General features: G+C 40.7%; 3 protein-coding genes and 1 long non-coding RNA gene across 4 annotated transcripts; 1 reads left to right on the forward strand and 3 right to left on the reverse strand.

The window, feature by feature from the left end:
- Window positions 1-3,309: 3,309 nt before the first annotated feature.
- Window positions 3,310-4,333, forward strand: LOC145697942 (uncharacterized). Its single transcript, XR_014133905.1, has 2 exons — window positions 3,310-4,052; window positions 4,198-4,333. It is a non-coding gene; the product is annotated as an uncharacterized LOC145697942 (long non-coding RNA).
- A 2,015-nt stretch (window positions 4,334-6,348) lies between these two features.
- Window positions 6,349-6,928, reverse strand: LOC145697943 (ras-related protein Rab-9A-like). The gene is made up of 4 exons (XM_081775149.1): window positions 6,752-6,928; window positions 6,596-6,703; window positions 6,434-6,545; window positions 6,349-6,356 (listed from the first exon to the last, which is right to left on the reverse strand). Exons 1-4 carry the CDS (start codon window positions 6,926-6,928, stop codon window positions 6,349-6,351), a joined length of 405 nt encoding a protein of 134 aa, XP_081631275.1.
- A 39-nt stretch (window positions 6,929-6,967) lies between these two features.
- Window positions 6,968-9,671, reverse strand: LOC145700143 (UDP-GlcNAc:betaGal beta-1,3-N-acetylglucosaminyltransferase 7-like). Its single transcript, XM_081777399.1, is given in 7 exon segments — window positions 6,968-7,097; window positions 7,162-7,506; window positions 7,509-7,611; window positions 7,658-7,884; window positions 7,930-8,066; window positions 8,920-9,143; window positions 9,426-9,671. Coding segments are annotated over 7 exon segments (1,197 nt in total). The 5' UTR covers window positions 9,549-9,671; the 3' UTR covers window positions 6,968-7,059.
- Window positions 9,672-9,769: 98 nt separating this feature from the next.
- LOC145700139 (acetyl-coenzyme A synthetase 2-like, mitochondrial) lies at window positions 9,770-12,540 on the reverse strand. The gene is made up of 6 exons (XM_081777393.1): window positions 12,366-12,540; window positions 11,360-12,271; window positions 10,752-11,175; window positions 10,568-10,705; window positions 10,198-10,525; window positions 9,770-10,015 (listed from the first exon to the last, which is right to left on the reverse strand). Exons 1-6 carry the CDS (start codon window positions 12,506-12,508, stop codon window positions 9,960-9,962), a joined length of 2,001 nt encoding a protein of 666 aa, XP_081633519.1. The 5' UTR covers window positions 12,509-12,540; the 3' UTR covers window positions 9,770-9,959.
- Window positions 12,541-12,555: the final 15 nt, after the last annotated feature.

Raw genomic sequence — 12,555 nt, forward strand, 5'->3', positions numbered from 1 at the left:
GCCAAAAATGATTTTTCTCGGGTACCGGTCAAGATACTCCATATTTGGCGCCAGGGATTTACCTGCAAATAAGACTATACAAATGATAAAGGTCAAATTATATGGTCTTGAGGAAATAGATTAAACCCTGCCTATCAAGATGCAATAGAAAAAACCGCTTCAGAATGAGTTTCTTAGAAATTAAACGTTAAAATGGCTGAACCCCTTTTTTACTTGCCTCAAAACCGCCTTGAGAAAGTGTGAGAGCTGATGAACTCCTCTTTTTTGCATCACGAGCCGGCTGTTGGCGTGTTTTTTCTTGGATAAAATGGGCAAAGGATGTTGGAGAGTCTTCATCTATCTTCTTTAAACTGAAAACCTCTGCAACTTTCTGCAAGACCCGACCTCTTGTCCCTTTCCACTCGTGAGTATCCGGAATCTCAAAGAAAGCCTTTCGATTCTCTATAATTTGAAATCAAGGAAGAACATCATTTAAAACATTACCGTCTGACATTAAGGCGTCAGTGAGAGCTACTTGAGCAGCAGAACGGGGGGCTGAGATTCTCTTTCTTACTGTTCTGCGTTCGTCCTTATCTCTCAATTTCTCTAGTGATGTCTCTCGGCCGAGCATTCCAAGATCTTGGAGGAGAATAAGAGCCATTGAGCAGTTTATTTTCCATGTGTGACGGAAATCATCCATTTTCGAGAAAAAGACGAAGAAAAACGAAGAAAAACGAAAAATTGAAGCAGTAAAGAAGGAGAGACTGAAGCGCGCATCGAATCAGCGCCGACTGATAAGAATGTGCGCAAGCCTAGTATTACTCAGAATGACAGAAAAGGTAAAATCAACGAAGAAAGAAGTAAAAAGTCTTCTAAAGATAAATTTTGAAAATTCTGAGAGGATTTCAAGATTTTCTAGAGCTAACCGGAAGATCGACCGCGCGGTTGGACCGCGGTTCATATTTTATTTTGTTCTCTGTTCAATTTCAAGTCGATCGATATGCATATTTAGTGGTTTTGGGAATATTCTAGAGTTAACCGGGCCGAACCGGATGGTCAACCGCGCGGTTCAACCGCGGTTTATATTTTATTTTGTTCTCTGCTCAATTTCCAGTCGATTGATATGCATATTCAGTGGTTTTGGGGATATTCTAGAGTTAACCGGGCCGAACCGGATGGTCAACCGCGCGGTTCAACCGCGGTTCAACTTTTTATACATTATTATTAATGACTACATCAATATTTATAACTAATTGACAAGTTTCTAGTGAAAATTTCATACTTCCGGAATTTCATCCAACTTTCTAGCGCCTCTAGCGGCCACTAGAAAGTCTGGCAACAGTATTTTATTGGCGTTTTAGAAAGCTCAGACGCTGGGCTTTCTAACGCACCTACTTACAAGCCATTTGAAGCCAGTACCGGCAACCAAAAATTCGATTGAAGAGTTCTAGTGCCAATTTCGGAACTTCCGGTGCCATGAATTGCCTTGCGGGCATGACCCAGACCACTCGATATGGGGCTCAAATGAAAGCTCAGCTTCTGGGCTTTCAGAATCTGTGTCATATGACCCCTCAACTAAGCTAGAAAAAGTGGCCAAATTTTCATCTAATAAGCCTAAAGATAACACAAACAGCAGTCTGTAACAGTTAACAGTGTATTCAAGCAAGTTAGTACCTCCCCCAACTTGTATCCAGCCATGCGTCCTTGGCGACAACTGCAGCGAATCGTCGGGCCACCTTCGGAAATTATCTTGGTTCTGAACAAGAATATCATTGTCTATTTTTGAGTTGAGCGAATGGATCTTATTTTTATCTCAAGTACTAGTGTAGATTCACAATAAAATATTCTGCCAGAATCTTCAAATCGTGCACTAATTTTAGTGTCTTTGTTTTGTCCCGAATTTATTTTAGAATATTTCTTTGCCAGATCCATGGTTATTCCATTGAGAAGTCCCCTATTTGATTATGACGGATAATTCGATAATAGGAGCTACTCACCCGACTTTGATCGATGGAGCAGTGTATCTTGTTCACAAGCTTTAAATCGCATGATTTCAATTCGAAAAAGAATCTGAATTTCTCTGAATAGTTCTGTAAGCTTTTCCTTTCACAAGCCTCATCTGGTAACATCTGACTGTAGCATCCAGTTATCATGTCTCTTCCAGCGCAAATTATCAGCAAAAATAACTCTTTCATATTTTTTTAAAACGAGAAAAAAAGATGGGTTCGATACAATTAGAGGCGAATTTGAAAATGCTACACGAATTAAAGATTTAGGCGCGATTCAACATTTATTACACTCACGACGTTACTTTGCATCTAATTTCGCGCATGCAAATGCAACAGCTCATCGAAACAGGGGAGCTTATCAATAATTCAGCGTGTATATCGTGCAAGCTTCTAACAAGATCTCCAAAGATGATTAAAGCAATCTTCGGCATTATGAGGGCTCTGTCGAAGGTTTATTGAAGATCGAATGAAAATAATATATTGTGACTTTATTTCTGATCGAACAACGATCAGTTCCAGCCATGTCCGATAAGATCATCAAATATATTTTTGTTATTGATCTGATTTTTATAGTATTTACAATACTTGGAAGGCAGTTATTTTGAAGAATGATGATGACGATTTCAAAGATAAAATAATTGTCGAAATTATACGATAAATCTGATATAGTAGGTTCTTTTAGAACCGAGATAATTATCAATCGTATTCCTGACTTATCTCGTACTAAAAGAACTCCTATTTCAGAACTATCGTATAATTTTGACAATTCACAATTATTCAAGCTTTGAAAAATTGAAATCGTCATCATCCTTCTTCGAAATAAATGCTTCCTCATAACTACAGTCTGTTATTAAAAATTCCCTATGATCATCGCTAATACCCTCGTTTAGCAGCTCTTGATCAAGGAAATGACTAAAAACTTGCTAAGCCTGACCTTTTATCTTGCCAACTTTCAAGTATAATTGTCCAATATCCAACTCATAAAGGAACTCTACCTTTTTTTAAGTTCAAGCATGCCATCGTTGAAATCGAAGGGCAGCGACACGAGAGAGATTCTATTTGGCCTTGACGCGAAGAATAATTCAAAGTCTGTCAAATGCCCGATTTGCAGCGAACGGATCAGGTGAGGCCCGATTAGATTTATTAATGAATTCGGATCAGTGTGGACTTGACGACCTTTACGGCTCATATCATTTCTCATATGAAAACAGGCATTGTTAAAATGAACTCGATTTAACCCTCTATCACCCTATACAAATCTAATATATAACTTATATATAATATAAGTCAAATATAATAACAAAAAAACAGGAGATTCACATGAATGCCCAATCTGTATCGAGATGAGATCAAGGAACTTATCATTCTACAGAACCTCTGGAGTGACAATGTTTGACACAACAAAACCGTTCAAGAAATCGCTAGAAAGACACATTTCGAGCAGACATCAGTTTTCTTGCGCAATGTGCTCTGAAACGTTGCCAACAAAGATGATAGATTCGGTCGTCTTCGGTTTAATACTGTTTATTTCGAACCCCTATTCGACCCTCTGAAAGACAGTCATTTGAACAAAACGCGGCACACATTCACCGACGTAGATTTAAACAGCAGCCAAGCAGCACTATCAAAATCATTAGACCTCAGTTCTACCAGAAGTAGCACCAATCAAGTCGTCTTGAACCAAAGAAAATCCGTCGATCTTCCAAAGAAACCGCACAAGCCGCCCTCACTGCCGAAAAGTCTGCGGAAATCAACGAAGAGAACCGCTCTCAAAGTCCCAAAACTACCAACACCCGCAACGCCAAAAATAGAACCGGAAGAGATACCGTACTTGTTCGACAGAAGCGAGAAGCGAAAAGGAACGTCTAACTGGCCATATTTGTACAGCATCGTGAAGACGAAAAGCTCACCAGGAAGATGGTTCACTGCGGTTACGTTTATAATGGAAATGGACGGGAAATTCTATCACGTGCGCAAAGACGGTATTGGAAACGATATCAATCAGATTCACATGAAATGTAACAACGGTGTGCGCCAGTGTAAATGGAAAGGACTTCTCCACAGGTAAGGGTAAATTAAATTCATTTATTCAGCTATTAGCCACCTGAAATTATGAGATTTTTACCCAAGAAAATAAACTAATTATATCCAATTAAATCGTCTAGGCTCCTAACCAACCTGCATACTAATAATCATCTGAAATTTTCAGAAAGGATCGCCAGCTGACAGCGAATGATGTTCAGTTCTATAATCCTGAGAGCTACACGGTTCTGGAACACTCTACCGAAGAGCACTTAGGAAAGGATCCAAAATACAGTTTCGTCTCAAAAATAGCTTTCAAATAGCATCCATTTTTAGCGCAGTGCATTGAAAACGCTCATGAAAATGAACCAACCGCTGAAGAAGCCTCTTCCCTGCCTCAAAATATCGAAGTAGACATCCTTAAGGTAATTAATCAATAAACCTACACAAGTGCATATATTTTAACCGCAAAGGTTTTGAATGAATCCATTCGCCGCAGAAGCAGCTGGGTAAAAAAAAAAGCAAATGGAAAATGCATCCTCGGAGCATTTTCAACTTAGGGATTTCGAGAACGAAAATTTTAAGGTTTAAATTTTCAATTTAGTCTGTTTCCGACATGCGGGAAAGAGAAGCTGCACAGGCTGCCAAAGCATTGAGTCTAACTTTGCCAAGGTTTCAATGCCATTAACTGTAACTGTTGTTTTTACATTGAATAATATTTTCAAACCTTCGGAAAAGCTGACGAGTAATCTGGGAGAGCGCGAGAAGCCGCCAGAAAGGCCTGGTTCTGCGAGAAGATCACGGCACATGTTCCACTCGCTGAGAACGCTGGAACTGTGAAGAAAACTCTTACAACAATCTGTGTAATCAAATTCAATGTTTAATTGATCCACTGATTACTATCATGAGACAATCTGAATATCAGAACATGCCGGTACTTTAGTTACCCACCTGATTTCCTGCTCAATTAAACATGCTAATAAAATTAAATGAACGGAACAAGTAAAGCATGAAGACACAATAATTAAACCTTGAGATAATGTTGAAATAACAATCTCGAATCGTCCCGCTGTTTTCTCTTCAATTATCAGATCATTCTTCTTCCACGCGTCGCGCCTGGAGGTCCTCCGTGGGAGAGCGCCTCCATCCAACACTGACCGGCCCCAGTTAAGTCGCGTGGGCGGGCGTGACATCGAGCGCTGATCCTGATTGGCTCCCAACGCTGCAGTACTTTTGCTCAGATTTCTCTTGTTTTCACTGAAGCTTACTGCTTTTAGAGTCGACGAAAATTTAAGAGATAAGATTCTTAAAGAATAGCTGCTATTTAGTTTGCTTCTACCTACTCTTTTCTTTCTTCTAAGGCTCTCCTCAATAAAACCTTTTTCAGAACTGAATGAGAGAAAACGTTTTATGCGATGGTGGCCAAGAGACATGCTGCCGGATGTTGCACCCAGATGGGGAGGTGACTTCAGAGTACGACCGAAATAACGGTTGCGCTACCAATATTACAGTTAAAACTGCCTTTGTTATAATTTCTGATAAAAAAGCTTTCACATTTTCTCTTTCCTTAAAATTCACCACACAACTTCTTATCTAACACATTTCTTTTCAGAGAATGACTGAAAATGAGGAGTGAATCCTTCGAGAAAACCAACTGCCACGAAGAAAAGGATGCGAAGAATCCGGTTGGCAAAGGAACAAGCCCTAATACTGCCCCTTAGAAATACCTGAAGGTCTATTTCCCTATAATTTTTATGCACAATACAGTCTCATTTTAACTCTACAACCAGTGTGTTCTTTGTTACTAGCAACTCTGATTAATCAAAAACTGAGGTAATCTTCTCTCAGATTTTGACAGAATTCTGGTCTTGGCGGTTTAAAAATTTATTGAATAGTGAAGAATATTTGACATTTGCTTGAACTCTCGAGTAACTACAGTAACAGACATGTAGAATTAGAATTGGATGAGAAAAAAAGAGTAAAATTGTAAATTCAATGGTAGGTTTTGGATCCAGGAAGCAGAAAAAATAGAGATAGAAAGAGGAAAATGATGAGGATTAAATTTTGGATACAGACGTAGATACAGACAGGGCAGTTTCGAAGAAAGGGTACTGTAAGAGTAGCGGAAGGATAGATCGCTTCTAACAGCAGGACTTTCGGGATTGAGGCTGTGCTCGTATGCTCACGATGTTCGACTGGAAAGGTTGAATGAATTGGAAGGTTCAAGAGATTTACCTGTTGCAAACTTTCTTCGAGTCTTTCTACTGCAGTTGGCACGCCGATTCGCGCAGCGGCTTCGAAAAGGTGATTGACTCCTTCCGACGTTTTTGCCGAAACTTTAAAGTGCTAAAAATTGCGATTAAACCTACACACTCTTCGGAAAAGTCTCACTTGTATTCCTTCGTCTTCCGCAATTTGAAAGCCTCCCTCTGGCGCAGCACCTTCGATTTCGGACTTGTTCATCGCCACTAGTATTGGCGCGCTTCCGGCATGCTTTTCAAACTCGCTGCGCCAATGGCTCAGGTTGTCGACGCTCTTGAATGATTGATGCTCTGTTTTTGAAATCAAGGAAGGAAGTCCCTCACCTGCTGGGAATCCTTTGAATAAACTAAAACGGCGCAGTCAGCACCCCTGTAAAACGGCGTTCTCAGCGCTCTGAATCGTTCTTGCCCGCCAGTGTCCCATATTTGCAGCTAAAAAGAGCAAAATTGAAGTGAAGGTCAGAGAGGTACTCGACCAACCGTGACTTTTGAGCCTTCTACATCCGCAACTTTCGTGAATAAATCGACCCCGATCGTCTGCATGTTATTCTCGGAAAACTTTTCATTGACGTAGCGGTTGATAAGCGAGCTCTTTCCAACACCTGAATCGCCGAGAAGAATGACCTTGAGGATAGGATTCGGCCTACTGTTAGTCATCCATAAGTCGATCTGAACAAAACTTGGATTAAAGAGGCATCGCATTGTAGCAGTTGTATTGGAGTCTAGGTAAAACGGTTGAAGAAATTGAAAGAGAAGGATAGAAGCGGATCTGATAGGTACAGTAGCTTTTACAGAAGATTGGATTGTGCGCAGATTTCGTCGTTTTCTGAAGAAAATGTTAAGGGAGTTTCAATCAAAATTTATATTCAAGGCAAAATTGGTCTACTTACGCGAATTGATGAATTTCTTCCAGACATTTTGCAGCTCTTCGGGCTGCAGCTTGTGGAATGTCATGACTTCTCTATATACACAATTGTCATGATCGAGATATTTGACGCCCCAGCTCTTGAAGCCCTTGTGATTCGTCGGTCTAAGGTTAAGTTTCCGAAGACAGACGCCCATAAACGCGTCGTCTATCGGAATTATCGGCAGCTCTTTCATCGCTTCGAAGATCTTTTTCGCCATGACGTAGCTCATGATGAAGCCGCCACCAGAAACGTACGGAGGATAGTACTTTTCTGGCCAGAGGTTTTCGGAGACGTAGTATTTTGATCGCTGGTCTGTGATTCTCGGAGAGGGTAGAGAACGGAGCCAACAAACATGTTTCGCTGCTGGGAAAGGGAGAGCGATTCGATGTAGCTGACGATGTTCGGGACATTGGCGAAAATATCATCGTCGCCCTAAAATTTATGTTCGGCAAAATTCAACTTGATAGGAGAAAATAACCTTGAAGATAAATTGCGCTTTGGGGCAGTGTCTCGGCAACCATCGCAAAAACATGATCTCTTTTAGCGTCAAATTCCTGAAGGAATCCTGAAAATCTCCTTGAATTATGTCTCCCCATTCTTTCGCTTCCTCCTTCAGTAGCATTTCGCGTCTTTGATTTGCTTCATCTGTCGTATTTGACTTGCCGAGCAGGAACAGTCGACGGATCTTCAATTTATCGCCGATCACTTGAAAATAGGATTACCCAATCAATTCAATTTACACGAATTCACCTGGTATTTGCTGCGTATGCCCCCATGTATCTCGTATTGCTTTTCTCCGTGAGAAACTTCCAGTCATCGATTTTATAACCATCAGGAGATACACTTGCTCAATCTCATTCTTGTCATCACGGCAAACACTCCCAGTACTAAAATAGGATAATTACATATAAGAGCTAAAGCTTATTTCTTAAGAAATAAAAAGCATGATTTCATTGTCCAGTGGATTTAGCTGTTCCTTCAAAAGCAAGTACTCAAACTACTCGTCCATAAAATCATTTTATATATTCTCAAATACTCAATCCAGCAATAAACCCATCAGTTAGATTAAATAACTAAGATGAATTTAAAAAACTTTTTGCAGGCAAAATTCTGACTTTGCCTGTTTTCATCCCTAGCAGAAAGCCCGTAAAATTTCGAGTCGACTAGACTAGATTTGGCCTTAAACCGTCAGACGATGACGTCATAAATGACGTATGAAGTTGGCAAAAAATGGCGATTTTGGCCAAACTTTGAGTCAGTATTTAGGGCCATTTTTGATGGAATTTTTCGGTGTTCTATAGCTCAAATTGATCCTTGTAAAAAACTGAACTAAGGTTTTCAAGAATTTTTTATTTTGTTGAAATTTTTTTTTCGCGAAATTCTAGAGCCCACTTTTTCATAAAAAATTTTTAAACCCATAAAAACCTTAGTACAGTTTTTAATAAGCTTTCATGTGAGCTATAGAACACTCCGTAATTCTATCGGAAAGGCTATTAAAATTAGACTCAAAGTTTCACCTTTTGGGACCTTCTGACGTCATTTATGACGTCATTCTCTAGAAAATGTCGAAAACGATTTGGTCGAATCGACTCAAAATTTTACGGGCTTTCATAAGGCTACAAAATCCGGCCAGGTCAGAAATTTGCCTGCAAAAAGTTTTTTAAATTCATCTAAATGTAAGCACTCTTTTTACCATCGATACGACTGCTCAAAATAGGAGAAGTTCGCAGTAATCCTTACTTGATTGAAAATGGGTAATATTTTTTCTGGCTATAGTCGGCAAAGGTGACGTTTTTCTCATCATTCTTGTCTTGATGCATTTTCATTGCGTCAAGATTGAGCTTCATTTGAGCCTCGACGGAGTCAAGCGATGGATCATCCGGGTCTACGTGTTGAAGACGGTCGAGTTCTTCGAGCTCGTGGACTAATTGGCGAGCTTCTGCAAGTTGATCAGCGTAAGGACGCTAGAATAACGTATATGAATGTCTGTCTGTCTGTTTTATTGGAAATATGTAGTGTACACATGTACCATGAATAATAATCAACGAAATCATCACGAGAAAGTCGTTCTAAAACGGGACAATTATGATACGAGATCTTGTAAAGTATAATTTTAATTTATTTTTTATCATAAATAATTTAGAGAAAATTGCCATCGAGAGAGGCATTCTAAACTGTCATAATCTTTGATAAAATCTATTCATCTATTTGATATGGTTATGTTACAAATGTAAAAATAAAATTACCGAAGAGTCTGGTGCTAAGCCTTGGTGACGAAAAAGAAAGTTCAGCCCAAGCTGCACAACAATGACGAGAGCAACGATAGCTTTGTAATACGAGGATCGAACATTGGAGTCGTTATCGGACATTTTTAAAGCGACCAAAGCCTTCTTTGTCACTACACCTTGCAACTTTTATCTACGTACGCGCAGCATCTGAGAAAAATTATTTGCAAAATGATTTACGAATAGCTATAATTTTTATATCCAAGAAGAAAAAGAAGAAGAATATGCTGAACTTTGAAACTAGTTATTTTTTCCTTAAAACATCAGAACGCGGGTTAGGCAAAAGAAGAAGAACACCAAATTGAGAGAAGAGCTTATATTTTTTTTCGTATGGCATTTTCATTGAATTGGATTAAATAAAAAACAGAGAAAAGAGGACTTTTGAAAAGTTGGCTAATGCTGACATGGGTTGGTTTTGAGATGAGCGAGGGAACACCGGAGATGGCTACGTTTTTTCTTCAGATTAGAGTTTGGGATTTGTAGATGAACGAGACTTTAGGCAGCTCCGTTTCCATTGAGAGAGTGTCCATTTGCGGGTTTGGCGCCGACAACTAAATTTTCAATATTTTCATGATGTGTAAAGTAAGAAACAATTTTTTATTCATCAAGCTTTCATTTCATATTTTGAACGATCGAATTCCAGGCTTTCGATATTTATACGGACAAAATTTCATAGCTCTTCTTGATAAAATCAAGCCATGAATTATCGACCTGAAGTAACTACTTGACGCACCTTTCTCAATGATATGCTGAACAACAGGTGGATCAGCCAAAGTCGTTACATCTCCGATCTCGTCAATTTGTCCAGCCGAGATTTTTCTCAAAATTCGTCTCATGATCTTTCCCGATCGAGTCTTGGGCAATCCATTGACGAAGTAGATCTTCTCCGGAGCAGCGAACTTGGCAAGACGTCCGCGGACGAGTTGAATCAGCTCTGATCGAACGTTTTCTTGTTTGAGATCGACTTGGTCCTTGAGAATGGAGAAAGCGACTGCGGACTCGCCTTTGATCTCGTGGGGGATGCCGATGACGGCGGTCTCCGATACGGACTCGTGCGAGTTCTTAAAATTGATTTACAACTGATTATTTTGACGCTTGATTACCAGGACATCTTCAATCTCGGCAGTTCCAAGACGATGGCCAGAGATATTGATAACATCATCCATTCTACCGGTAATCGTTACATATCCGTCTTCGTCTCGGACAGCTCCGTCGCCGGAGAAATACATTCCAGGGTATGGCTAATTAAAAGAAGACTGAATCATGGAATAGAATTCAATTTTTTACGTTGTAGTAAGTTTCCAAGAAGCGCTTATGATTGCCATAAATTGTTCTCGCCATTCCCGGCCATGGTTTCTTGAAGCAAAGAGCGCCTTCGATCTTCTTTCCGGATTCCCAAGCGATTTCTTTGCCCGTTCCAGGGTCACAGATGGCGACTTCGATTCCATAAAATTGTCGCATCGCCATTCCAGGCTTGATTTCCGCTCCTTGGTTGCTCGGCCTCGGCGTTAGAAGATTCCCACCCGTTTCTGTTTGCCACCAAGTATCGACAATGTCACATTTTCCATTGCCGACAACTTGATGCAACCAGGTCCATGCAGCGACGTTGATGGGTTCTCCAACAGAGCCGATAACTCGGAGCGAAGAGAGATCGTGGCTCTTGACGAATTCATTTCCTAATCGCAACAACATTCGGTATGCAGTCGGTGCACTGAAAGGATGAGTAGATTTGAGTAATTAAAAAATAAAAAACATTATATAAAGCAATTGCTGCCCCTCCCACTATTATTTCAAAAACATCAAGATAATCCAAGATCTAATAAATTATGAATTGTTATTGTTATTGGCTTGGAAATATTTATTTTATGTGAGAATTTTATTAAAAAGTCACTTACCCATAAAATTGAGTTACGTGGTATCTTGCCACTGTTTCCCAATATCTGCCGGCATTGGGATATAATGGATGAGAATCGAAGCACAGCGTTGTTCCACCATTAGCCAGAGGTCCATAAACGACGTAGGTGTGTCCGGTAATCCAGCCAATATCGGCGACGCAGGCGAAGATGTCAGAAGGTTCAAAGTCAAATACATGCTTGACCGTCATTTGAGCATAAAGGAGATAGCCGGCAGAAGTGTGGACGAGTCCCTTTGGCTTGCCAGTGCTTCCAGAAGTGTAGAGCAAAAACAGTGGATCCTCAGCGCTGACTTCGACGATTTGGCAGTCGGAACTCGCAGCGTCGATTTGAGAACTCAAATCTTCAAATGACTCCAACCAGCCATCTCGATTCCCGGCCTCGGAATAGACGAGCGTTTTTCGCAGACTTTGAGATTTGTTGGCAGCGTCGATAACGATTTGCTTGAGGTTGATGGTCTTGCCGCCGCGGTCCGTGTAGTCCTGGGCGAGAAGGAGTTTGCAATCGGCATCATCAATTCGATGGGCGAGCGCTTCGGCGGAAAAACCAGTGAAGATGACGGAATGGACAGCTCCGATTCTAGCGCAGGCGAGCATGGCCGCGGCGCCTTGAAGACCAACGGGCAGGTAAATAGCAACGCGATCGCCCTTTTGGACGCCGTGCGCTTTTAGCACATTGGCAAACTTGCAAATGTACTCGTGCAATTCACGGTAGGAGACTTTTCGGCTCTTGGATGAATCGTCCCGTTCCCAGATCAGCGCAGGCTTGTCAGCGTGATTTGGAAGGTGGCGGTCGACGCAGTTGTAGCAGACGTTGAGCTTTCCATCTTGGAACCACTTGATTTCGCCCGAATTCACGTCGGAAGCATTGATCGTTTTTGGCGGCTGCGTCCAGCTGAAAAATGGAGTTTTTGATGATTCAAGACTCAAATTAACCCCTGATCGAGTTCACTAGTAAATAAACACTCACTGTGGCTGTGCTTGTTTACCTTAGGCGTGACATAGCACAGCGGCCCCAGAACTCATCCGTTTGTCCGATGGAATACTTGTAGAGCGCTTCGTGCGAGTCAAATTCACCTTGAAATTCCTCGAATTTCGTCGAAAACCCCGACGAGGGTCGTCTATCCGACATGTTTCGTTTTTTTCTAAAAGTAAAGATTTTTAATGTTTCGAAGATTT

Source organism: Oikopleura dioica, chromosome 2, assembly GCF_907165135.1.
Source record: "Oikopleura dioica chromosome 2, OKI2018_I68_1.0, whole genome shotgun sequence".
NCBI classification, from domain to species: Eukaryota; Metazoa; Chordata; class Appendicularia; order Copelata; family Oikopleuridae; genus Oikopleura; species Oikopleura dioica.

What these genes read in the sequence shown, in the direction of transcription:
- LOC145700139 (XM_081777393.1), bottom strand. Translation starts at nt 12,508, where the DNA reads ATGTCGGATAGACGACCCTCGTCGGGGTTTTCGACGAAATTCGAGGAA. An exon ending in CACGTAACTCAATTTTATGG is followed by an intron (nt 11,176 to 11,359) that starts GTAAGTGACTTT and finishes TCATCCTTTCAG; the next exon opens with TGCACCGACTGCATACCGAA. An exon ending in TCAGCATATCATTGAGAAAG is followed by an intron (nt 10,016 to 10,197) that starts GTGCGTCAAGTA and finishes TTGAAAATTTAG; the next exon opens with TTGTCGGCGCCAAACCCGCA.
- LOC145697943 (XM_081775149.1), bottom strand. Translation starts at nt 6,928, where the DNA reads ATGACTAACAGTAGGCCGAATCCTATCCTCAAGGTCATTCTTCTCGGC. An exon ending in TAGAAGGCTCAAAAGTCACG is followed by an intron (nt 6,704 to 6,751) that starts GTTGGTCGAGTA and finishes TGCTCTTTTTAG; the next exon opens with CTGCAAATATGGGACACTGG. An exon ending in ATTCAAAGGATTCCCAGCAG is followed by an intron (nt 6,546 to 6,595) that starts GTGAGGGACTTC and finishes CAATCATTCAAG; the next exon opens with AGCGTCGACAACCTGAGCCA.